The sequence below is a fragment of the Carettochelys insculpta genome, chromosome 12, assembly GCF_033958435.1.
Source record: "Carettochelys insculpta isolate YL-2023 chromosome 12, ASM3395843v1, whole genome shotgun sequence".
In the NCBI taxonomy this organism is placed as follows: Eukaryota; Metazoa; Chordata; order Testudines; family Carettochelyidae; genus Carettochelys; species Carettochelys insculpta.
The window spans coordinates 36,983,777-37,010,518 of NC_134148.1; the positions used below are offsets into that span (position 1 = coordinate 36,983,777).

Genomic DNA, 26,742 nt, shown 5'->3' on the forward strand with positions numbered 1-26,742 from the left:
ACCATGATGCTGCATAATCAAGGTCCAGAATTAGAATAACACGTTGCAAATTTCAGGGTCTCACTTTCATGGCAAGGTAAGGGAAAAATCACAAAAGAAATAGCAGTTTTGTCACTGATTAGCTAGACCATTAAAATTCAATATACTAAATGAACATACGTGAACTTGAGTGTCAGGAGACCAGATTTAAAGATAAGGTAATGTTGTAGGTAATGCTGAATCACAACTTCAGGCTGATGGGCTGTGATGGAGTGGGGGGAGTGCATGTGTGAGTCAGGCTGTATGTCTGAGGCAAGCAGCAGCTCCCAGTGGCTAAGGATGACCCTGGGGCTACAACTGGCAGGTGACACCTCTGCCTGAACAAAGAGCAGGGAGGAGCTGAGGGGGGTTTTTGAATCGGGGGCGGCAGTTGAAGGGTAGGAAAAGGGAGAGCTGGAAGGCAGCCAGCCTGAGGACGGGGAAGCTACACCCCAGAGGGGCACCCCTCGGGGTCTTCTCCCCAGGACAGGTTGGAAGGACTGTCTCTGGCTGCTATGCTGTTGCTTCTGTGAGAAACTGGACATCTGTTGCCTAATAAACCTGCTGTTGTACCTGCTGAGTGAGAGTCACTCCTGCCAGCGGACGGGGTGCAGTGCAGGGGGACCCCTGAACCCCATCACACGGGCTAGAGAGGTTTTTGAGCTTTAAAAGGTTAAAACTCTTAAGGAATGCTGCTGCCTACTGTAGCTCTGGACATTTGAGTTGCTAGATAATTTTCCACTATAGGGCATCTGAGGACATAGTGATGAGGCTGAAGCTACATCAACATGTTTGAATGATGAGCAATTTATTACCTTTTCCCCTTACATAGTCATTTAACGTACAGACTCCACTTGTTCAAATAACTTTAGAACAAGATGACTGTTAGGTGCACAGGTGCACCTTAGCAGGATCATAGATCATTATCACAGAGTACCTCAATCATGTTTTCACCTGCTTGTAATATAAACTTGCTGCCACAGCTTGCAGTTTCATCATCAACTGTCTCGTAATATTTCAGCCAATTTGATTTCTATGTTGGCTTAACTCCTTCAGAACAGCAGTGGTTCCCAGCCTTTTGAGTAACACAGCATACTCCAATGAAGCAAATAATTCCACAGCACACCCTCTTTTTTCAGCTGAATCAATTGCTCATAGACCTCACAATAACTTATGTTTACTGTGGTTACAGTCTTACTAGAGAGGTTTGCAACATAGTGGGTACAAATGGCTAAAGAAGGATCAAATGCATTAATGTAGGAGTAGCCAACCCAGGGCTCTTGAGCTGCATGCCATTCTTTGCTTAATTAAATGCGGCTTCTGCTTGGAGCCATGTGCCCGGACTGCTCACCACTGGTCTGCACATGTGGCCCTGCTCATGGAGGAAGAAGCTATGGTGGTGGCTCCAGCGAGACCCAGACATTGGGCTAAAGGAGGGGGAGTGGTGGACTGCAGGGAGTGCCTGGCTCTGGAGAGGAGAGGGATTGGGTTAGAATGGGGAGAGGTAGGGTGGATGCACTGGCTTGGAGTGGGGGTGCTTGGCTGTGTGGGAGGAGGAGGACACTGGGTTACAGCAGAGAGATGCCTGGCTCTGGGGGAGGGTTGGAGGATTGGGGTAGAGCAGGGGGGCTGGTGGTGCATGGATCTGGGAGAGGGGGAGGGCCATGTATTATGTATTTATTTTTATCTAGATAGATAGATAATATGTGGCACTTTGCACTCTATCAACAGTTATTTTGGCTCTTGGCTCCTAACTCAGCCATGTCAAATTCACGGCCAGGGGGCCGTATATGGACCAACAGGTTTATTTGGCAGCCTGCAACTACATGTTAATAAAACATCTAAGTTCAGCCTGCCCAGTCACACCGCCTATTGGGCACACAGGAGCAGCAGGTGTGGGACAAACACCAGTCCTGTCTCCTTGGGCTGTCCATGTCTGGCGCATGCATATTAAAACCCCAGGGAGCCAAGGGGGTTTTAATACACATTTTCTGGACACAGACAGCCTGAGAAGCTGGGATTGGTGTTTGACTTGCCCCCTGCTGCTCCTGCATGCCAGAGAAGGCTGCGTGACTGCTCTAAGGAGATGGATGATGAAACCCAGGTTGGCCAAGGCAGAGAGGGGAGCCTGGGGCAGCGGCAGGTAGGGAGCCATGGAGGGTGGAGCAAGGTGCAGAGGAGCACAAGGAAGAGTTATATGTGGAGAGGATATGGGAGCGGTGCAGTGAAAGCCTCATTAGGCCTGGGGGTAGTGCTTTGGGGTAGCAGAACAAGCCTCAAGAGGCTTGTGGGTAGTGCAGTGGGGGCTGCTCTTCAGTGGGGGGAATACAAGCCCCAAAGAGTCTGAAAGTGGGGGGGAAACAGAGTTTGATGTGGAATTGTAGCATAAACCCCTGAATGTCTGAGAAGGAAATGCAGAGAAACTGGGGGAGCAGGAAGTGCAGTGTAAACTGGAGGGGAAGGGGTTTAAGAGGAGGAGGAACTGGTGGAACTGAAAGGAAATCTGTTTTTCAAACTTTGGATATTTGCCACAGAAGCTGTGAGATCCTGACTTGGTCTCTCTCCCCACCACCCTTTCCCCTACTTGGAGCAACCCAGTCCCACCCAGCTCCCCTTTCCTCTCTCCCTGCTTCCTCTATGCAGGAAAACGATGTTGGATTGTGATGTCTTCTAAGGTCCACTGAAAGGGGGTGAGAGAAAGGGGAATTTCTAACCTCTGTATAGGGAAAGAGGCTGCTCTTGGGGCAGGGGAGGGGTTTCATTGTGTTATACCCACTCTGTACAAACCTGAGAGGACAATACATAAAATCAGCGAAAGCTGGTCACAATGATTGAAAAAGCAAACCCTGAACAATGGAAATATTCCGACTTAAGTACACCTTTAGCAACATAACAGGGGCATTCCACCAGTGAGCTGGTGAACAGTTTCTCTCAGTCCTCATCTTCATTCTCTGAGTCTGTACAGCTCCATTCCCATCAGATACCGCTTCTTTAAATTAACTCTCGCTATTATTCCCTCCAGCCACAAATTTCAAAGCCCATTCATTTATTCATGTTGGAAACTCATGACTTACCTGCATGGTAGGTTATCCTCATTTTTAGAGATGATGAAACTGGCAGCACAGAGAGTACAAAGGTAGCCATACAACACAGGTGTCCTGACACCTGGCTTTGCATGTTCTCAGCAAAACCATCTGTCTCTTTTTTCTTCAAGATGTTTTGGCTTTTCTCCCTTGTCTGCTTTTATCATCAGTGGTTTCTCTCTCTTTCATCCTTCACTCCTAGGTATCTCTTTGCTCAAACTTTCTGAACTATTAATAAAATTATAAAACAATAAAATTCATAATACATATTAAATTCTCAATTAAAAGTATTGAAAATACTGAAAATAAATTATAAAATATACTTAAACATTATCTATACTAATAAATAATTACAGGTTTCCAATAGAAGTACACTTTTTGGTGCCCCTGAAAACTATCAGTTTTCATTTGTGCAGCCCTCTGTAGGCTTTGAATTTGACATGCCTGCTACAATTTGTTGGCCACCCCTGCATTAATGTATCAAATCCACCACAGAATACACCTTCTTAGACAGCCCAGACATTTTCAAAATCAGTGCAATGCTAGGGATGTTGAGTAATTGAGTAACCAGTGAAAGCAGGCTCCCCATTGGCATTTAAACTGTGTCCCAGCTCTAACAGGCCACAGCCAGGAGCGGGGGTGGGCTCTCTGCCAGCTCATACAGGCTGCAAAGTAGCATTTCGGCTGCATCCCACTGTGAACAGTGTCCTGTGGGGTCTGCATTTCCCATCACAATGGCGCTGCAAAGAGCCACCGCAGGGGAGAGTGGGGCTGATGAGCACTGCACCAGCTGGGACTCAGGCAGCCTTGCTGCTTGAACTCCAGCTGGTGCGGGTCATCAATTGCCCCACACCCCCATGGCTCTGCAAAGAGCCACAGTGAGGGGAAATTGACAGAATGTCACAGCACACTTGGACAGTTCTCATGGCACACTGGTTGAAAACCAGTGCAGTAAAGTAATCCCTCAATTTACACGGAGGCTGTGTCCTGGGCAACCTCCACATAAACTGAATTTTGCATGAATTGGGAGGGGTTGGGGAGATCCCCAGAATTCCCTTGGTTGGGGGAATGCACAGCTGGGGGAAGTGGGGAGGGGCAGCCATGTGGCCCCTGGCTTCTCCCAGCTGGGGAGTACACAGCTACTTTTGCTGCAGTATCTCCCAGCTGGGAGAAACCATGTCGCAAATAGCTGTGTGCCTGCCAGACTCCCCAGCTGGGAGAGCCAGGAAGTTTCAATTTGCACTTAACTCACGTTAATGCGAGTTAAGCGCAAATCGAAATCGCGCTTTGAGGGTTTACTGTACAGTAAGGCCTTCTTACAGGGATTTCTTTTCATAAAACAGCTTTATCGTAAGCAATACATATTTCTGACTACAGCTTTAATTACGTATTGCATTGTGAGTCAGTTTGGAATGTACACTTTACTACAAAGTTTCACTCTGATTTAACTCCACTGAAAATAAAGTGACACAAACATGTCACAATTTATATTTTCTTTTTAGCAAGAAAGAGAGTGCTTTATTTCCCTGCGCACATAATAGTGAAACCTGTGAAAAAATTGCCACAAGTTATCACTGAGACCAAAAAGCTTAGTAGACTTTTTAAACAATCATATATTAGTAGGACTGAAAGAAAAAAGAAAAACAAATACAGTCTTCCCCCGCCTTATGACGGTAATGCGTTCCTGAAAAACCCCTCTTTGGGCGAATTCTCCTAAGTCAAATACATACCATTAATTTCAATCTGAAAAAATTTTATGCGTTCCTGAGCCCCAAAATTGACACCCATTTATGCTAAAACACCACCAAATCCTATTAAAATGAACACAATTACTTCAATAATTAACATTAATTATCATAACACAACCTAACAAGGCACTTTCCCTTCATTAATTATTCTATAATATGGCTGTTTACCTGCTTCTGGGGGGCTGTCCCAGGTGCAGAGACAGGGCTGCGAGGGGAATGGAAATCAAAGAGTGCCTGGGAGGGGGGCGCAAAGCCAGGTAGCTTCCCATGGTTGCAGAAGTGGGGCCAATGCAAGGGGGTGAGCAGGGCAGAGCAGGGCACAGGGAGGCAGCCCGCCCTGAGTGCAACTTAGGTTAAGCGGGGAGGGGGCAGTGCCAGGGGCTGGCCATGCAGGAAGCTAGGCAGGCACAGGAGGCCCCTGGCTGGTGAGGGGTGATGCCTTGCTCGCACAGGGCTCTGCGGTGGAGAGGCCCCACCGGTGGCAGCTGAGGCGGCAGCAGCAGGCAAGCCAGATGCTAAATGGGATGGAACGCCGCGGGGGGCAAGCAGCGCCCAAGGCACAGCTGTGCAGGGCAGGCAGCAGCGGCCCCATAGCCGCTTGCGGGGGGGGTGAGTGGCAGCGGTGGGGCTGGGATGGGCTGCGCGCCCAGCACCCATGTCTCGCAGAGCAGCATGATCTACTGCTGGGACTTGGACAAGTCTACCTCCCCACACCGCACCGCTGCCCCCCTGCACGGCCTCTTCATCAAGACCGATGCGGCCGACTCCATCCCCTCGGTGCTTGCCTACCAGAGCTGCCAGTCTCCGCCTGGCCCCCGACCATGCTGCCAAGAGTGCTGGGAGCCTGCATCTGCTGTCCAGGCCAGGCGGGCTGGGCCAGGCCACGCTGCTGCTGCAGCAGTGAGGGGGAGACCCAGACCAGCCACAGTAGTGTCAAGGTAAAGGTGGGAGTGGGCCAAGATGCCAGGGCGGCGGCTCTGCGGATGGGTGCTGTCCCCTCCTCTCCTGGCTCTGGAGGTGGGCGCCTGCTGTGGCCGGCCGGGGGCTCCGGGAAACCACCGCCAGGTGCTGCAGAGAGATGCGCCAGGTGGGCAGCAGCTGCGGGCAGCCGTTGCCTAGAGCCGCGGCCTTTCTCCCGCTGCAAGGCAGCGGCGTCCTGCTGATGCGCGCAAAATCCAAATCAGTCCTCGTAAATGTGAAGAAATGCCTCATAAGCCGAAGTAGGGGTATTAAATGAAACTCCTTGTAAAGTCGAATTCTTGTAACCCAAATGGGTGTATCTCGGAGTATGACTGCATAAGCAATTTAAGGCAGGTGTAAAATGCAAGAGCCTGAAAAATATTTGAGCTTTTTAAGAGTATCATTGCAGCCTTTATACTATCGCTAAGGCTGTATATTTTCCATAGAAATACTTTTTTATGGACCAAAATGTCAAAATATATGTACTCCTGTAGATAATTTATTGTTGATACTTTTCTCATTGGGGTTTATTTTAAAAAATGATGCACTTTAAAAGATAGGGATTAAAATAACTTTACAGGCTCATCTGTATTAGTTGTTCTGACGTGATTTAGGATGAAAATGCAGAGAATGGAGTGAGTAGAGCTAGTACAGTAGTGGTGAATTTTCCAAATAAATGCTTTTCCTGATAAAATGTCTTTTCAACCAATATGAAGAGTAAAATTTTTCCAAATACAAAAATATTATCAAACAAGAAAGTGAATTAAAAAAAACTAAACTGTCCATTTATCTCAAAGGGCAGTTCCCTTCATTTTCTCTCACTCCATCTTTTGCAAATGGATGGAAAAAATTAGAGGCACTATGGAACCCTACCAGTACCTAGTAAATCAGTGTCAAGTGATTCAAAATACTCTAGTTTTTATAGGAAAAGGAAAAAAGATAAGCCAGAGAAAGTGTGAGGAGGTTTTGCCCACCAAAACAAAACACATTTTCCCAAAACATTTGAAAGAAAATCAAGCATTTTTATTTCTTTCAAAAATGAGCAGGAAATATAACTTTTTTCAATAAGCCCTAGAGATTCTGTCGTACATAGAACAGAAGACATTTTAATTTCAACACCTTTTCCTATAAAAACTACAGTATTTTGAATCACTTGACACTGATTTACTAGATACTGGTAGAGCTCCATAGTTCCTCTAATTTTTTCCATCCATTTGTGGAATAAATTTTTTTTTATGCACTGGAGGCATGTGCAGATGTGCCCCACCAGGAGAAATACATGCTGCCATCTACTGCCACCAGCTATGGGTGCTCCACTAGTCGGCTGGGCAGCATTTGAATCTCCTTTGGGCTAACCGAGCGCACAACTTACAGGGAACACTCGTAGGGCAGAGTCTCCCATCCTATTGTGTACGTTGTCGTATTGGCTCCAGCAAACATTCTGACTATAAGAACAGCAGCTACCTGAGAAAAATTACTTAGTAAGCACTGCAGGATCAGGCCCTAAGTAGACACACGTTTGTTCTTTGTAAAAAGAGAAACAATAGAATTCCCTTACATATTATAAAGGCTGCATCGATCCAGTTGACTCAGTCCACAACAAAGACTATCAAGGTCAAAAAGAACAAGCACATGAGTGTATATAGGTCAGGCATATAATCCAGCTCATGTCAACAGACACTCAAGCACAGTTTAAGAGCACTTGTTTTTGGTTTCAGGCTTTGGTCCCTTCCGACAACACCTTGTTAACTCAAGCTGGGAAGCAGTGAAGGTAGGAACTAAAGATATTTTCCCTGCGGGAAACAAGAATGGAATTCGAGTTTAACTTTCATTGTCAAACCATAGCCCAAAAGCTTTAATTGGCTTTATTGCCCTGATTGACTCCAGCAAACTCCTGCTAGTTCCTGATTAACCTCTATTAGTTTACCTGGGAACAGGGACCTATCTAATCAGAGGCTAATATATGTCCCTTGAACTCGTCTCCTGTAGTCCTCTGGCTTGACTGTCACAATACACAACCAGCTTAATTATAGAAATTGTAGAATAATCACCTTACTACAACAATCCCTAATAGGCTGTGGAGGATCCCCATCACCTACCATCCTGTTGGATATGAGCAAAGATTGTGCATTGTTCCTTAGTTCCCAGTGTGCCTCTGTGGCTCAGCTTTGCCTTTCCCACCTTCAGTTGTTACCCACCTCCACAGTTAATATTGAAAACCAAGATTATTCAGATATGGGTTTTCCCATTGTGGAACTCTAGGCATAGCAAAAAAAATCCCCAAATTCCACCTTGCGTGACAGCCAAAGATGAGGAGCTTTGGAAATTCCCTTTTGTTCCCCAGCCACATGGGAGATCTCAGCACGTGTCTAGGAGCCCCAGATTTGATCAGTTCATCAGTCTTCTGAAGGTGTTAAAAAGGATTAGACCAGTTAATACTTGGAAGAATCTGTATTTCCTGGTAAACACTAATAAATTATTTTGTTAGTCTTTAAAGTGCTACAGGACTGCTTTTTTGTTGTCCTCAAATAAGTTCAGGTAAATTTCTGATGATATTTCAGAGGCATAACTTAAAAGGCTCATGTGGTGGTAAAACAAGCCAAATTCAGGCAGGAGCCAGTGGTGCAAGTAAACAAAATATCTTACCAGTATGGGATGTGAAGGCCTTCAGCTAAGGGGGCCATGTGACCACCTCATGTGGTGACCCCCCCCCATGATTCCACCCTATCCCCAGCCTGGGGCCCTCATGCTCTTCCTCTTCATTCCCCATCCCATATTACTTGGGAGGAGAAGGCAATGTGGGCAATATGGCAGCCAGAGGAATTGCTTGCAGTTCTGTTGCTTTCCCCACTCCCCCTCCAAGCAGAGATAGGAGCAGAACTCCCAACCCTTGCCCCTTCGTGAGATACCATGCCTGTGTACAGGGCTCATAGATGAGGGGAAAAGCTGGGAGGTCTGCTCCTTTCCTTGCTGAGAGGGGCTGCAGGGAAAGGAATAAAACCACCAGTATCTCTGCATGCTCCCAGTCCCACCCTTTGCATCTCCCCAGACCCTGTACACAGAGACTTAGTAGCTCCATGGCATTGCTGGGGATGGCCAGCAGGGAGTCTTCCAAACACACTACACTGGCCCACTTGGACCGCTGGCAGGAGCTTACCTCACTACTTCTAATCTGATTTAGGGCTGTTGCACTATTAAGACATAAGAAGAGGCTGAACTTGACAAATTTCAGTGGCAGATGTGTGTCTAGAGCCACAGATTGAGGAGCCATTCGCCATTATCTTTGAAAACTTATGGCAATCAGATGGCGGGAGAAGTGGGGGGTGGGGACAGGGCGGTGAGAGGTTCCAGATGATTGGAAAAAGGCAAATGTAGTGCCCGTCTTTAACAAAGGGACAAAGGAGAATCTGAGGAACTGCAGACTGGTCAGCATCACCTCAGTCCCTGGAAAAATCATGGAGGGGCCCCTCAAGGAATACATTTTGATGTGCTTGGAAGAGAGGAAGGTGATCAGGACTAGTCAATATGGCTTCACCAACCTGATTGCTTTCTATGACAAGATAAATAGCTCTGTGAATATGGGAAGGCAGTGGATGCAATATACCTTGACTTCCACAAGGATTTTGATACGGTCTCTCACAGTATTCTTGCGTTCTAGTTAAAGTAGTATGGAATAGATAAATGGATTCTAAAGGTGGATTGAAAGCGGGATAGTTTGTCGCGCTCAGTAAGTAGCAATCAATGGCTCGATACCAGTAGGTAGTCAGTATCAAATGGAGCTCCCCAAGGGTCGGTTCTGGGGCTGTTTTTTTTCCCAACGCCTTTATTAATGACCTGGATGATGGGATGGATTGCACCCTCAGCAAGATTGCAGATGACACTAAGCTAAGGGGAAAGGTAAATATTTGGCAGTTAGGGATGGGGTTCAAAGTCACCTAAACAAAGTGAAGAATTAGGACAAAAGAATTCTGATGAGGTTCAGCAAGGACAAGTGCAGAGTCCTGTATATGGCATGGAAGAGTCCCAAGCACTGCTACAGGCTGGGAACCAGCTGACAAAGCATCAGTTGTACAGACCAGGGCCTGGGGATTACAGTGGATGAGAAACAATGAGTCAAGAGTACGTCCCTGTAGCCAAGGAGGCTAATAGCATATTGGGGTGCATTAGTAGGAGCATTGCCAGCAGATCTAGGGAAGTAATTATTCCCCTTTATCCAGCATTGTAGGGGACAACAGCTGGGGTACTGTGTCCAGTTCTGGGCCTTCCATGACAGAAGAGATGAGGATACACTGGACAGAGTACAGCGGAGGGCAACAAAAATAATTAGGGGGCTGGAAGCATGACTTATGAGGAGAGGCTGAGGGATTTGGGCTTATTTTGTCTACAGAATAAGAGAGGAATGAGGGGGGGATTTGATAGTGGCCTGAAGTGGGGGTTCCAAAGAAGATGGAGGAAGACCGTTCTCAGTGGTGACAAAACGAGGAACAATGGTCTTAAATTGCAGTGCTGAAGGTCTAGGTTTTATATTCAGATAAAGTATTTCATTAGGAGAGTGGTGAAGCACTGGAATGGGTTACTTAGGGACGTGGTGCAATTTCCATCCCTAGAGATTTTTAAATCCTGACTTGACAAAGCCCTGGCTGGGATAATTTAGTTGAGATTGGTCCTGGTTTTATCAGGGGGTTGGACTCGATGACCTCCTAAGGTATTTTTCAGCTCTATGATTCTTCAGTAGCTCTCTTAAAAATGTTAAAGGCTGCCAGATGTATTTCTGAATAGCAGGAGCAGTTACAGTTCTGCTGAATGTGTGTATGCCTAATCTCTCTTCAGTAAAATTTCCAGCAATTTGTGGGTGGTTAAATGGCTGCTGCAGGTTTCAACACACAATCTGACCCCAATCTCCATTTCTCTCCTTGGGTATTGATTTGTACAATTAATCTAAGAGAAAGTCTTTCACACAGCCTGTATCAATGTGCATTACTGAGTCACAAGGACTGACAGGATTGGGGGAAAAAAATGAAAATGAGATTTAGTGTGAGATAGACGATGGATGAAGGATGGATGAAGTAGAGAGATTGAGGGGGAATGATAGGTTCCAGATGATAACAGACAGTGCTATTTTTGGGGGGGCGGGGGCGGGGCTGGGGAGATAAGTCAGTTCTCAGCTGGCTTCACACCCCTCTCCCCAGCCAATCCCGTGGCTGGGGCCGCTGAGGTGCGCACACCCAGTATCCACATGTACCGACACAAACAAAGCACTGCTAATAGAAATGTTGAAAGATACAGAGAAAAATGGTGAAAATGCAGACTGAGAGCAGGGCTGAGAGGGGCCAAGGGAAAGATGGACAGAGGTGGAGGGTCAGGATCTGTTAGGCTGTCTGAAAGATGTCCATAAAAACAAGAAGAAAGATACAAAATGCACCAAGAAATACTTGAGGAGCCAATAGCAAAACAGCAGAAGTAAGATGTTAGTGCACCATAATACTTGGTGATGATCGAGTGTCCATGACTACAAGATTACATCCTTTATGCAAGTGCTAATGATAGCTATTGAAGATCTGACTTTAATTAAATTGAAATGCAATAAAGCCAACATTGTTGAGATAATCTCTGTTGGCAGGTTTTCCTCAGGATCAAGCTAGAAATCAATTCATCTAGGAATACAGTTGTCTTCAATGACTGTGTACAAGAGAGGGCAGTGACTAGAGACGCAGATCAGCACTGGAGAGGGACCTTAGCTTTTGGAAGAAGAAATCCATTAAGCACTCAGTGAAGCATTGCAGAGTAGGTAATCCAATCCCTGTAGGCTGCTAAAAGCAGAACAAACACTTACGTTGTACTTTCAGTCCACCAACCATATCAGGAGGCCTGTAAGTTATTCCAACCCTGGTTTGACGTTTGCCCCAAACCACAAATATTTATCACCTGACAATGTGCTTGCTCACCATCACCTGATTGCCATTGGTCCTCATTTTAGACACAGTGTCATCTTATCCTAGTTGAAAATAAAATACAGCCTTTATCCACAAGCAGAACAGCCTAAGGCCAGAACGCGCTGATAAAACAAGTTTTTGACACATCATGTCATGTGCCTTCTGTGCTAGGAAATTATGTAATGACAGCTAAAGCCTTCTATAATTAAAAATACCTAAGTCTCAGTATACAGAGACCAAATCCTCTTCCCTCAGCTCCGAATACCCTGTATGCATGATTAGTTTCTGCTTGTACTGAAGATATTGCCGAGGTTTCTCATTCTGTTGTGATGAGGAAGCAAAATTCAGATGACGGAGCAAACTATGCAGGAAAGCAGTCTGAAACTTTGATAGGCCACTAGGTTGTTCTGCCTGGCCTACACTCAAATAACAATCTGGAGCCAAATCCCACTGGCCTTGCCCAGACCGAGGCCTTGTTCTGATGAGGCCTGGGGTCTTCAGGAGGCCTACACACACAAGTGGAAGTCTTCACAATTTGGCATATAAATTTGGTTGGTTTCAGCTCCTGCTTCTCCTTCCACAATCCTTCACATTGCTTATGGGGCCCTCTCTAACCCCATCACCACCAAGGACTGACATTACATGCACTTTCCTGCTAGTCATGCAGAACTGGGCAAAATCCTGCTCTCTATTTACACTGAAAACCTGTTGAAAACATTGGGAATTTGACTGGAATAAGGCAGGATTTGGCCCTCATTGTGGAACTTAGCAGCAGCGATCCTCTGGTGACTGAAGTTCTAAGTGGCCCAAGGCAATCCTGTCAAACCAGAGGACCAGCCATTAACACCCCTGGGTTCAATATCAACAAGAACTGTGTAGTGGGGGAGGTCTAGTAGCAGTTTTGGCCTATGTCTACAGTGTCACAAAAAGTGGACTTAAAAGATATGCAGTGCTGGCTACGTGAACAACATAGCTGGAGTTGACATACCTTAGGTTTAGTCATCACAGGATCTACACAACGTGGGGCATTGATGGGAGAGTTACTCTATTCTTCTTGTCCTGGGCAGATTAACAGGGTCAAGGGGAATGCAGTCTGTGGTCAGTTTGGTGGGTTTTCACTACACCCACTAACAACTGCTGGGGGATCCATCCCATAGTGTTGATCTCCACTGTAGCGTAGATGTACAGTTACTGTCCACATCCATACAGTCTGGCTGCCTATCCAGAATTAGCTGTATCTCCCATAAGCACTGCCTCCCCATGAGGGCTTGTGTAAAAAGCCTAAATAACGTGACAGTCCCAGAAGGGTTGTTAGGGTTCAGATGGTGCCACTTGACACCCATTTGTAGATCAGAGGTTAGGCTCAATCCCTGGTTCCCACAGTAGTATGGCAGTGATCACAAAACTAGAAGGAATAGTTGCAGTTTTGTCCTCTATGCTTTTCAACTTGGAACATTATAGGCAGATTCCTCTCAGTGTAGAAGCAAAGAAGTTTCTCTCGGACCAAATTTTCCTCTTAAGGTCCTGCTTCGTTAAGAATGTCCAGCTGCCAGGCTCTCCCCCTTAGGCTGGCAGCTTCAGACCTCTCTCCTCAGGCAGTATCAGATACTTTGCTCCCCCACATATGATACATACCTCACAGAACTGGCAGTAACCTCAAGAAGTCATTAAGTCTTGATATGGCTGGGATATACTGCCCCATCTCAGCCTCATGGATCCATTGGGAGTAGTCTTTCCTTCTGGTATTTCAAAGCTCTAGTCAGGCATACCAGTGCAGGGAGGATCACTTGGCCGACAGTGCCTGTCTATTTTTGGTTACTGTGCTGAATTTCTCTTTTTGCCATCCTGAGGTGCCAGAACACAAGAATGACAGCCACTTTAGATCCACGACTGCTACCAGGCCCTGAACTCATTCATACAGTCCTGGAAATACACATTGTGATGGGATGGACCAGACCTTTGGAGGTCCCCTGCTCTTACCACACCCCACCTTAGGAAAGAATCAGTGAAGAAAAGTCTTCCAGTCTAGAAAGGCTGTAAAGAAATAGTCCATTCACACACCAGTCAACACAGTTAAAAGTTGCTGCAGGGCTTGAGCTACTCATTTCCAGGCTGGGGACCAGAGGAGTAAAGAGGAGTGCTCATTGCTTGCTACTGGACCTCAAGTTAGAACCAGAAAGTGAGTTCTGGTAGCATTGCCATTCAGTGAGGGAGAACAGGAGTTGAGAATATCAGCCCTGAGGTAAGGATGAAGAGGAAAGGGCTGTATGGGAACCAGCCAGGGATTGCAGCAGTAGCTATTAAAGAAAGCAGCATGTGATTGCTCTTTGGAAGGTCCCTGGAGTTGTGACCTGGAGTAATCAGCAAGCCAGGTACCTCCACCACCTTCTGGGGAAGCAACATAAGCCCCAAGGGGATAAGACTCAGTACTAAAGGTCTGAGAAAGGGTCTAGAATTTGAACAGGACACCAGAGAATTGCTGAGGACAAAGTTACTAGGGAGAAAGCACTAAGGAGGGCAATATCTATACAAGGGTCAGGATGGTCTTTAAAAGGTAGCCCAGAAAGGCTTGAGGACTGAGTCCAGAAACAGGACTAAAGATATTAAGAGCACACAGACATGACCTTTTACCCTGGAAGTGATTCATTCATCGGTTGAGCCATGGAAGATGTGTCTAACTAGAGGGACAGCCAAGAGGGGGACTAGGACCAGAGAGAGGGGGCAGGCTTGCACTCAGCTATCTGGAGGAACTCACAAGAGGTGAATACATGCTCTCACAGACATACAAAAGTATTTTGCTTTCCTTGTTGGTAAAACAATCAATTTGATTGCCTATTTTATTATACAAATACAGAAAGTGCATGCAGAATACATGCCAAGGTTCACACTAACATGAGCTCACATCTCAGCCTGAGAAGATTCACATGAAAGACATCCATCAACATTATTGGGAGTTGCATCCATATAGATGTCCCAGGCATGAGAAAATACACCACTTTAGTAGGTAGGGAAAAGGACAACTCAAAAGGAAGTGAAGATGTAAGTGATTCTGTTTTTACTAAACACACTGTCTGGCACAGTTGACTAGCATGAGCATGACTGAGCTTTCCTTTTAGAACCCTGCCTTTGTAAAGTCTTTCGTGGTTTTTATAACTCCAGTCACCTGAAATATCCTCTTCAAATATGCATGAAAGTGTAGCAACAACTTTCAATTCTTAAAACGTGGAACATAATTCTCACTGTGGAAAAGCAACATACAGGATGTATTCACCCCAGAGCAGCTAGCCAATTTGATTTTGTGCTTATATAGAGACAAGGTGAGTGAGAGACTCTCTTTTATTAGACCAGACCTGAAAAGCGACTCACAGAAAGCTCATCAAGCTTGTCTCTTTCATCAACTGAAGTTGTCCGATAAAAGATTACCTCACTCAACGTGTCTGTCTAATATCCTGGGACCAGCATAACTACAGCACCATTGCAAACAGTCAGTGATTATGATAGGTTGGCTACTCAGTGCCATTCACAGTTCCCTCAGAATCACAAATGCCTTACATTATTTACTTCAGACCCACCCCGTTCTCTCCGCCTGACCCTGTTTTCAAGTCTCCTCAAAATAAGGTCAGGTGTTTGCCATGTGGCAAAAGCCACTTAAGCAAAGCAGGACAATGCACTATCAACTTCCAGCTAGATAACAGAACTCAAACACAGTGAGCAGTCCTGTAGCACCTTAAAGACAAACAATTTTATTTATTAGGTAATGAGCCTTTGTGGTTAAGACACACTTGGTAAAACAACATCATTAGTCTCTGATAGCTATATTAAAGAGGAACCGGTCAAATACTTCCAGGAGCCAGTTTCCTCAGAAGAAGCAAAGACAAATCTCAGGCTCTGGTCTTTACTCTGCAATTTTAGGAAATTTGTCACTTAACAACAGGAGTGCTGTTTTGTCTGTCTCAGAGTGTTCTTATGGAACTTAATTAATCCTTTTAGAGGGCTTTGGAAACTTTCGGTGAATAGATAGAGAATTGCAAGCTGTTAAAGCAGTTTTAAAGATTCCTTTATTTGTAAATCATTCTGAGAAGAAAGGATATCTGCACCCCTTTAAAGACATCTTTTTACATTTATTTACATGTTTGGGAAAGATATATTTTAATTCCTTTTTATTATCCCCAACAGAACAGTGTTAGGACCATTAATAACCATAGCACGTGCAAAAATGCCAACATGATTGTGCTTAATTTGCAAGAACATTTATTTTAAAATGTGTGTGAAATCATGGTAATTACAGTTGTATATTTATCTAGGTATTTTTACCCCCTTTTGACCTGAGCAATATTTTGAGTCTTGCAGGTTCTTTCTATTAGGAAAAGCTGACAATGGTGTCCTGTTTTCTTAAACACAGTGACTACGTCTACACTAAGTAAAAACTTTGAAATGGCCATGCTAATGGCTAGATTGAAGAATACTAATGAGGCACTGAAATGCATATTCAGTGCCTCATTAGCAGGCTAGCAGCCACAGCACTTCAAAAGTGCCACCGTTCGCTCCTGCGCGGCTCATCTACATCAGGATCCTTTTTGAAAGTACCCCACCATCATCCAAATCCCCTTATCCATATGAGCTCATTAACCAGTTAGGGGCTGAAGGGAGATATTAGATCAACTCATAGGAATAAGGGGATTTCGATGTTGGCAGGGTCCTTTCGAGAAGGACCCCAGTGTAGACGAGCCGTGTGGGAGGGAACTGTGGAATGCCACCAGTATGCTAATGAGGTGCTGAATATGCATTTCAGCACCTCATTAGTATTCTTCAATCTGGCCATTAGCATGGCCATTTTGAAGTTTTTACTAAGTGTAGACATAGCCAGTAGGACTCACCCTTGAGGCAGGTTTTTGTTTATGGTTCCAAGTCTCTTTCTAGCCAGCCCTCTGCCCAAAAATCTCCTTTCAGCCCCTACCAGTTAACCTTAACTGGTAAGCCTCAGCTGTTTAGGGTGAAGTTTGCCAGTTAAATTTAACAGTCCTATAGCAAAGAAGGGAGTGGTCAGGAACCAGGAGCCTGGGGAAGCCTTCAGTGCTGAATTGCTACTAGTCAAGGAAAAATCAAGTTGGCATTGGAAACTGGGGCCATTGCTATGCAAGTGAGTAGAACCATTAATTGTCTTCTGCTGTGCACAAGTAAGACTTTCTGCAACGTGCAGTTCTTTGTGGACAGATTTGCACCTCTGGAGATCCCAAGCTTGGTGTGATGATTGAGGGTATGCATCTCCTATTTTGGCACCTGCCCAGGTTGCATAGACATCATCAACAGAAAGGGCTATTTTTGTACAGTTATGCAAGCAGATCACCGTGCTACTATGGGCTGGTCCACAGCTGAGCTCGCACAGCTTCCACTTACCATAGGCCCATAAAATCCAACACCTGTTATCCCCTCCTGGCAGGATTATGTGGTTCACTGTCCTGTGTAGTGGCACTTAGACCACTTAAAGAGAGAAAGACTGAGTCTGCTCTGCAATTTTAGCTGAGAGCCATCTGGTTTTGAGCTCAAAGTGTAGAGCAAGGGTCAGCAACCTTTCCAAGGTGGAGTGCCAAAATATGACCTTTTGACCTCTATGTATGGTCTGAGTGCCAGTGATACTTTTTACAGTCATTAATTATCCTATTTACAACAGCTTCATTAATAAATTAAGATGCAGCGCTTTACCATTTAGGTGATGGTTGGTAGCAGTAGCTGGTCTTTTGTTAATCCATAGGTGGCACGACTTTGAGCAAGCTCCCAGCTGCGTGGGGGAGGAGGGGCAGGGCTTAGCTTTCACCTTGCATGATGATGAAAATGGGCTCACATGCTACTCTGGGCAACTGTGCTGACCCGTTACTGACCCCTGCTATAGCAGCTTTAAGTTCCAAAGATCCTGGGTTTGAGTCTGCCTGTTAGCAGGTACACCAGCATGGTTGGTTGGAGGGTTGTACACTAAAAAGAAGAACTGTAATGCATGCTGGAGAGCTAGGAACAGATCCTAAAAACAGGAAGAGGGTCTGAAAAGGGGTATCTGTGTGTGCACATGCATGCCGTGGCTTCTCCATGACTCAAGAGCTGTGTTACAAGTGAAACCAAAGCAGTCAATGTGGCATTCTGGGATGGCTACTGGAGGACTATTAGGGTTGATACAGGTCATGCAGTATCTACACTAGCACTGCACTAACCTCCATAGGTTGACCATGGCTGTTTAAGGAGGCAGTTTTGCTGCATTGCCATGACAGGGCACACACATCATCTAGAGAAATTTTAGCACAGATACATACACAGTTAGGTTGACATAAGTCACGTTGCCTCTGTCTAAATCTATAGCGTAAATCAGCCTAAATGATAATAAAGCACTTAAATTTGGGATCTAATGGATATTCTTGCTTTCTGTCCTGGATACTGTCCTCAGCACTTTGCTGCTAACCAGAGTTCCTCCTGATCAACTATGGGCCAGATTTAATCCTGGGTATCTCACCAGTCATGTAAACTTCACAATACCAGGAATCAATCTGGCCTAGTCTGTTATAATTCAAACTAAGAGTTCAGGAGGTGAATGACAAAGCACCTCTAACATTTATTTTTGGACCTCTCATCTTACAGAGAAGTTGCTATCAGTCACGTTACCAAAGCCTTGCGGTTAAGAGAGGAAAAAATCTTATTAAATATTCAAATTAAATCCGTGTTAGAAAATAAAATGCTAATCACAAATTGGCATGAGTTTTACTTTTTTGGAAGCCGAGACACAGCACTGCATTCTTAAGCAGGATGAGGCAATGGCCTCTCAAAGACTGTCAGTGCCCAGAGGAAAAAAGGCTGGCAGTGTTCTCTAAATGTGTTTACTTCCCTACAGGCATTGTTTCCTTGCTCATGTCAGATAGTTGATTGAGCACAGCTAATCAATGTTTCCGCTAACAAGAAAATTGGAACAGTTTATTTAGGAAGCCAGTGTTCAAGGGCAAATTTCCCAGTCCACACAGTATAGATCTGGGCCCCATCCATGTGAACACTCCTAGTGAGAAACAGGTCTGCTTTCCTTTAAAGGCACACAGGGTTGTTCTCCCTCTGTGCCCCTTCCCCAATAAAAATCTAGTTTCCCACCGGACCCTTCCCGAACACAGACCTTATTCCTCTGCAGAGGCCTGTTTCCCACAGGAGACCCACCTCACAGGCTTACCAGCCGTTGTCCTGCTCCTTCACCCATAAGCCCTACACTTTTGGCCAGAAATTCTCTGATTCATCCATTAACCATTGGAACAACTTACCAACAATCAGGGTGGAATCTCCAACAGTGGAAATTTTTAAATCAAAATTGGATATTTTTCTAATACACACACTCCTGCTTCCAATGGGAATTAATTCAGGGAAGTCCTAGGACCTGCAGAGTACAAGTGGTCAGACTATAATTAGAATGGTCCCTTCTGCCTTTATAACCTATGAATCCTTACAGATCTTTTAGATGCCTCTTTCAATGACTGTTCCCCATTCTGTCTTCTGAGAGTGGCTGGCTGGCCCCACCCCCAGTATGAGTTTTTAGGCAGTGCCTTGATTTTTCCCACCCCAAACCAGAAACCAAATTCTTCAAGGTAAGGGTGGGGGGTCAGCTCAGTTATAGGCAAAACTTGAGAATGCCAGCCCCCAAAATGGCATTCCCCTATGTTGAGGAATACTGTACAGCAGCTAGACAGATGTTCCCCAGTACAGGTCGTCTTTGTCCGCTACCGCTTTGACTTTTTTGCACTGTTAGAATCAACAAGCCTGAAAGAATTAAACAACTATAGCCACCGCTAACAGCCTATTTGATTACAACTCTCTGCTGTTAATACAAAAAGAAACTGTATAGAAAACTGGGATAACTCCCCAGGGCTTGTGAACAGCACAGCAATTCCTCTTTGTCCAAAATACCCTAGAAAACAACATAAAGAAGAGTGCTCTCTTGGCAGAAGTTGGATAAGATACCCTCTTGGGAATTTTGCGTGACTTGGCAAGAGCACAAGTTTAGTTCTCAAGTCCTTTTAAGGGACAGTGTTGGTTACATCAAGGGTTATCAAATATTCTTCATAAGATGGACATCTTGAGATATATTGTCAGCTGGATAACTTCCCTCCCATTAATGATTGTATGGACCTTCTCCCTTCCCCAGTAATCAAACATCTCTTTGGCAAAAAAAACCTGCAAAAGTGACATGAGAAAAAGATGTAATACACTGTAGCCTCTTTTAATGTGATTTAGCTTGTGGAAACAAGCAGTGCTAACAAGACCATCTCTATGGACTCTTTAGGAACCACTGGGGTAGATAAGTTGCACTGTGATATACCCGCAGAGTTGGACAAAAGTGTGATTTACACTCAAATGCTTTAATAAACCTGCCTTGCTTCTTGCTATGTACAGGAGATGTCCAAGATTGGCCTTGGTGAAAACATACATCTACAAATCATGCAACTGCCAGTGGCTTATGGAAAAGCAAAGGAGCTGGTCCGCAAGATATGGGAGACCATTCAACCACTAGTGAGTGATTATATAGGTTGTTTGTTTGTTTTTGGCTTAAATTAAAATTGAACCAAATATTACTGTCTGTTCAGCTTGTTCATGACATATAACCAGGAAAAAAACAGGACAGAAAAATAGGGTGTAACACCCGAGCATATAGCAAGAGATAGAATAAATGAAACCCATTGGAGTGTTAAAACCCTCCCTCTCTTCAACATATGTAATATCTTTCAAGCACCTGAAGTGATAGTGAGCAATGGAATATAATTTTGTCCCTCTGAGATTAGCAAAACGGACATTCAGGACTTCGAAGTTCAACGTTGTGGGGATGTTTTCATAATACAAATCACCAAGAATGTGAGTGCCAGTGATTCTCTTTAGTTTCATTCTGTGAACCACTTCATCAGAGATAAAGCCCTTTCACTCTCACTTTTTTCTCTCAAACTTCCAGTGATAGAAACAGTATGAAAACTATTCTGTGAACTATCACCAAAGAGTTCCTGAGACACTGTTGATCTACGCTACTGGAAATAGTTATGCTGGCAACCAGTGTTTCCTCTAATTTGTTCCATTTAGATGCAGAATAAATTTTATGTGCACATAAATGTGTGGATGTGCACCACCAGTACAAACATGCTGCCAGCTGTGGACGCTCTGCAAATCAGCTGGGTGACAACTGAATCTCTTGTAGATGGTTATCCAAGTGTCCAGCATCAGGGAGCACTACTGGAGAGCAGGGTCTTTCCCCAAATAAGTCATTCAGTTGCTGAATGGCTCCTGCAAGCTCTTAACAAAGATCAGATGGAGAGGGGAGAGCAATTAGATCACAACCCAAAAGCAACCCTTAGCCAAAACACAAATAGATGCAATGCCTGTTTATTAGAATGAGCTGCAGGATGCATAGCTCAATGTGTGAACACAATCAGTGTAGCACTGGGCAAAGAATAAAAGAGGCACAGAGCTGAATTCTACACCACAAACTAAATTAAGCTCAAAAAACCCAAACACTGAAAAAACATGTGTAGCTGGGAATGCGCATCTGAAAAAACATGGGTGTGGGAGGAATATTTCTCTTCTGTAGCTAGTTTAGATGGAGTGGTGGAGGTACAGTTACAGAACTTATTTGGTTCCTTCACAAATGACAGGTGCAGAGAGCCCTTTAGGTGCTGAACAAACATCTTTTACAGTATATCATCTTCTAGGGTCTTAGATTATTTTAATCATCATGGCATTTGAGCATGTACCCCTGTAAGACAGGATCACTGCTATTACTACATATTGGTGTAAGAAATCCATCACGTTAAACATTTGAGACATGTAAAGGAACAGCTGTTGTTCAAGAAGTAAATGCACAATTTTAGGCAACTGTTTAATTTGATTTTTATGGGCTCCCCATAAAAACCCATCCTCTTATAAAAAGAAATACATAATCATACAATGTCAGCCTATGTTTTGTGGAATAAATTTCAATCAGATATATATGTATGCTTAGAAAATAGGACATGGCTGCATTTTAGGGTATGACATGGACGGATAAAGTTATAATTTTGTTATAGTTACGAAATGTGTATTTTACCACACAAAGGAATGTTCCTCTCAGTAGGCAAATGCTTTAAATCAGCAGCACCATTATTTAGTGGGATATTTCTCTGTGAACCAGTTTCACCTAATGAGAATTAGGAACAAAAGTTCTGCCTAATAGTGATGCATTTTATGCTTAACTAGGCATAAAACATTGATAACTAGGTACAAACATTGATAAATACAAATTTGGAGCCAAATCTTGCAATCCTTGTGCAGCCAAACCTTCCATTGAATGGCATTTAGAGCTTTCTTACATACCCCAAAAGACAAAACTGAAGTATACAAAGTCTCTCTTATTCCAGCGTTTTCATTCATTACAGCATTTTAAAATGAGACTTTAAAGAAAAGATCTCTTTTGTTTAACTGGGTTAAGTACTTGTGTTTGGAATAAGAAGCTAACTTTGATGGGTTGATTATCTAGATGCCGCATATACCCCTGTGCTGATGCCCTTTTCTGACTAGGGAAAACAACGCCTAATTATGTTGTGTAACTTTTCTGTAAAGAGGAGCTATAAGTAAGACACTCCACCTCAGAGCTGGTATTTCACAAACTGTTTGGCATTACTGCATTGGATAATTTTAAAAACAAGTTGTCATTTTCTCTTCCTGTTATTCACTCTGGTGTGGGTGCAAAGAACAGCTTGTTGTTCACATTGGACTTGCTTCATCCTCCAAAGCAATCATCCTTGAACAGTGTGGGAAGAACAAAGGCTACAAAGAGATGGATGTTTGCGGGTTTTGCCCAGAAGGTGGCTGTTGTCTCTTAGATGGCCCAGAAAGGATCGAGTCTACAATTAATATGAAAACTCTCCAGAAACACATTTCAGTGGAAGGGATTGATGTTGTCTTTTCAAGAGATGCAGGAAGGTAAACACATTACCAGTGGGAGAGGTAATTAAAGCAGCTCATTTGACCTTCAAGAATCATTAGAAGGACGTGCTCCTCCACCAATACAAATATCTGTCTAAAGTTAACAGTCACAGAAAAGAACATGAGGGACTGAATATGTAGGCTGAAGATTGCCACTGAAATTAAAGCAGACAGAAATGTTTCCTTGAATTTGTAAATTCCAGTAGAACTTATTTTTAAAACAAAATGACAGTGACCAAAATTTTTACCATTGTACAAGAGATTCTACTAGCTTCCGATTTGGATTCCTTCTTTCATTGTCCATATGAAGTGAAAGAAGTAGAAAAGGTGAATGAGCAGCCTCATGAAAAAACAAATTCATTTAAAACTTTCTAAGAAAAACTCATCTGTGGCAGCTAACAGGTTTTTTAACTTGTCTTTAAAACACCACTCTCCTGCCCCAGGATACTTGAAGGTCAAAATGACCTAAAATTTATTTTTGGAGTGTTTGGGTCTTGGATCTAAGAAAAAGGAAGACGATAAGATATTTGCTGAATGTATTTTTTAAAAAAGTGGTACTTTTATTTAGAGGGATGGAAAGTGTGGCTCTTGAGGATGGATGTATGGGTACAATTGCCAATGTAATTCAGCTTATGTGATCTCACAAAACAATGTATGTATGTATGTATTTTGTTTTTTCTGCTAAGTGGGTATTCTGTGAAATCAAACAAAAATTCATGCAATGTTTCTCAAACTGTTCCATTTTTCTAATACAAAGCACTAACTATATCTGGCTTAACATCTTAACTGTGTTTAATGAAACTGAAGTTTAGCTCTTCTTAATTCAGCTTTTTTTAATGTTGCAGGTACATCTGTGATTATACCTATTATACCTCTCTGTATTATGGTAATGGAAGAGCAGTTTTTATCCATGTGCCGCCTTTATCCAAATTGGTAACAGCAGACTTTCTAGGAAAAGCACTACAAATAATTATCTTAGAGATGTTAAAGCAATTTGGGGAAACGATAGAATAAAAAGGCTGGTTTATAGAAGATGCTCAGCTCTCTCAGAACATAATGAAATTTATTTACTTTCCTCTGAGGGAACCCTTAAGATTTTATTAAAAAAATATTACATAGCATTGGGAAGGGGGAATATCAAGTATGTTGTAAAATCCTACCATAACTATCAAATTTTTCATTACATAAGGAACTTGAAAGTAAAACAAAATACAAAAAAGTAAGAAATGTAAACAAATTTTAAGGAGAACACCAAAGACTGGTAATTTATCTTGCTAACAGCAACATAATGTTTGAGTTAGGGTACGAGGAACATTATCAAGAAAGTGGTATTAAAAACATAATCCTGCCCAATGCCTAAAAGACTTGTTAAAAATACGTTAAATGAAAGTGCTTTTAAATGCACTCAGTTTTTTCCTGTTGTTGGATCTACAAGTAGGCTTTGTGCAGCTTACATAAAAAAATGAAGTGAGGTACATGATTATGACCATACAAAATTAGAACTTCATGTACATGCAAGGGAGATTCCCCATCCCTGTCAGCAGAATGGATCAGCCATATGAAACATGCATATGAAAAGTTCTTATTTTTGCATGAAAATTACACTCAGTGCGCTCCCATTCTTGTGGGCCTTTAAATTACACTCCACCACCCCGCCTCACATCAAAAAATTTCCCTTTTATGTACCAAACTACTGTTCCCTCCTCAAAAAAACAGCTTTTCAGTGGTGACCTTTACACTTGCTTTCAGGATACATTAGGCGGAACAACCTTTTCAGTGTGTTTTTAGGGAGAGAACTCTCATTTTGCCCGAAAGGAGATAGTATCACTTCCTGCTGGAGTTGTGTGCCTGTGCATCGAAAGCAGACTGTAAACTTCTTCTTCTGAATTAGGGATTACAACTCTAATGGACTTTCACAATTTCCTAACAGTAATTCAGTTGAGATGGACTTTAATCTCTCTCTCTCTCTCTCTCTCTCTCACACACACCCCACCCCCCCACATTCTAGGTGTCTAGCCTGTCTGTGCAAAAGGCAATCCTTGTCTAGACCATCGACTGTGGGGGCCAGAAAGGGGATGCTTTCCCCTAGGTCTGTCATTTCAGAAGGGCTCAGAGCTCCACCCGTGTCTGCTGATATTTTGTTAGTGGTAGGGACTGCAGCTCTGGATCCCTTTGAATGGCTGTGGCAGTGCTGCTCTGGCTGTTCACAGCTGTGAGGGGTAGGGTGTGGTAGGAAAGCCCAGCACCACAATCCAGCTGGCCCTCGGAGCTGACTGCTGTTGGGCTCCCTTACTTCAAAGTTAACTTCGAAGTTAAATTTAATCCATCCAGCAATAACAAAAACTCGGGGGTAGAGAGGGGAGGAGGAATACCAGCTACAAGAGAGGTGGATCTCCTACTTTACCGGGACTATAATTTCTTTGCCCCAGTTGGGTTAGTGAATAAAAATCAGAAGTCAGACAAATTGCATACAGAATTTTTATTTAACTTAAATCATGTAGTACTGTAACTACTAGAAAAAAGCAGAGTAAGAGAAACTAAAGGAGCCTTAGCTTCAGCCATTCAAAATAGACAAAAGTTTTTTTTCCATAATGTAAAGAATCCAGAGTATATCGCAATAACAGGAATAAATTCTTACAACAGAATATACAAAAACATTTTGATTTTTTTTTATCATCTACTGATTCATTTTAATATAAACACAGGAATTTATTTAGGAATAATTTATACACAGCAAGTCTTTTTAATGTAATAAATTGGCCATGTTACTACTGTTTTAATTTTTTTTAAAAAAGCTTTTTTAAACAAGAAAACTTGGTAAATGTATTTGCAAATGCATCAGTTCCATAGCGCTTTCTAGTTTTGTTTTGTCCCAGAGGTAGACAAACTCTGGCCAATCCTTTCAACTCAAACCTCACTGGTTTAGAAAACAGAAGGATGATTCTCAAAGACATCTAAACCATCCATAACTTTCAAAAGATAGGAAAAGGGAAATGTTCAGTCTAATTTTGAAAAAAATAGGATCCTTGGTATTCTTATTTAAATAAAAATAAATAGGGACCGTTCTTTGTTTATCTCAGCAAAGCTCTAATGACATTCAGTATCTACATAAACTGTATAGGCTGCATAAAATCATTGTATTTGAACTGATAAATCTGTAAACATAGATTTTTTTTAAAATCAATGATAACTATGAAAACTGCCTTTCATCATGATGTCCATTATGCAGTCACATTCTCCTGGCAACAATGAGAAAGGATGATACTGAACAACAATAAAAACTGCTTAAGCAGCAATACCTATTCTGTTTCCATAACCAATGAGGTTCTTTCAATCCATTAAGTTGACTGCACTATACAGTAAAGTGAAATGACCAGTTAAGATGATCCCACCCGAACCAGAGGGTTCTGGAAGACCAGGATACTGAAGATACAGAACGTTTTTCCAACCTCTTCGTTTACTCATCCACTGTACACTGGGACAGAAACCTTGGGGTGGGAAAATGGATGAAGCTGGACAAGTTCATGATCCTTTTTTGGCATATTGTAAAGCTAGCTAGTAAACTAGTACCATCCAAAAAACAAACAAAACCACACACACCTGATCATTTACACATTCACACAGGAACATAGGAAAGTGCCTTTAAATTATTTTATAGGCATTTATAAACTACAAACATTTTACAAAGTTTTATTCTCTGTGTTATTTTATGTACTTACAAAATGCAATGAAACATTTAATTAGTTCTTGTAAACCAGATCTTTGTCAACTGACTACCCGTAATCTACTGGACTTAAAAGCCCTAATGAAAATGCTAATGGATTATTAATCAACATAATGCATACAAAAAAAGAACATGCGCACATGCACACATACTATTGTTAGTCATATGGTACTTGAAAAACAGACTGACCAGGAGCTAATGCATGCAATTCAGATTGACTAATGACCTCGGTAACCCTTCTGTTAACAAATTTATCTCCACAGCTGGAACATTAAGAGCTTTATTTACAAGTACCAAATGATTAAAATTAT

At 43.1% G+C, this 26,742-nt stretch overlaps 1 protein-coding gene across 2 annotated transcripts in view; it reads left to right on the forward strand.

Moving 5' to 3' along the window:
- The window catches only part of PGPEP1L (pyroglutamyl-peptidase I like), a 47,945-nt gene extending 22,387 nt beyond the window's left edge, over positions 1-25,558 (forward strand). For both annotated transcript variants that reach the window (XM_075006991.1, XM_075006989.1), the window contains 4 exons: positions 7,528-7,580; positions 20,155-20,271; positions 22,478-22,704; positions 23,553-25,558. In XM_075006991.1, coding sequence (XP_074863092.1) covers positions 7,528-7,580; positions 20,155-20,271; positions 22,478-22,704; positions 23,553-23,721 — 566 coding nt within the window. In that variant the 3' untranslated portion in view covers positions 23,722-25,558. The remainder of the gene's footprint in view (positions 1-7,527; positions 7,581-20,154; positions 20,272-22,477; positions 22,705-23,552) is intronic.
- The last annotated feature ends 1,184 nt before the right edge of the window (positions 25,559-26,742 follow it).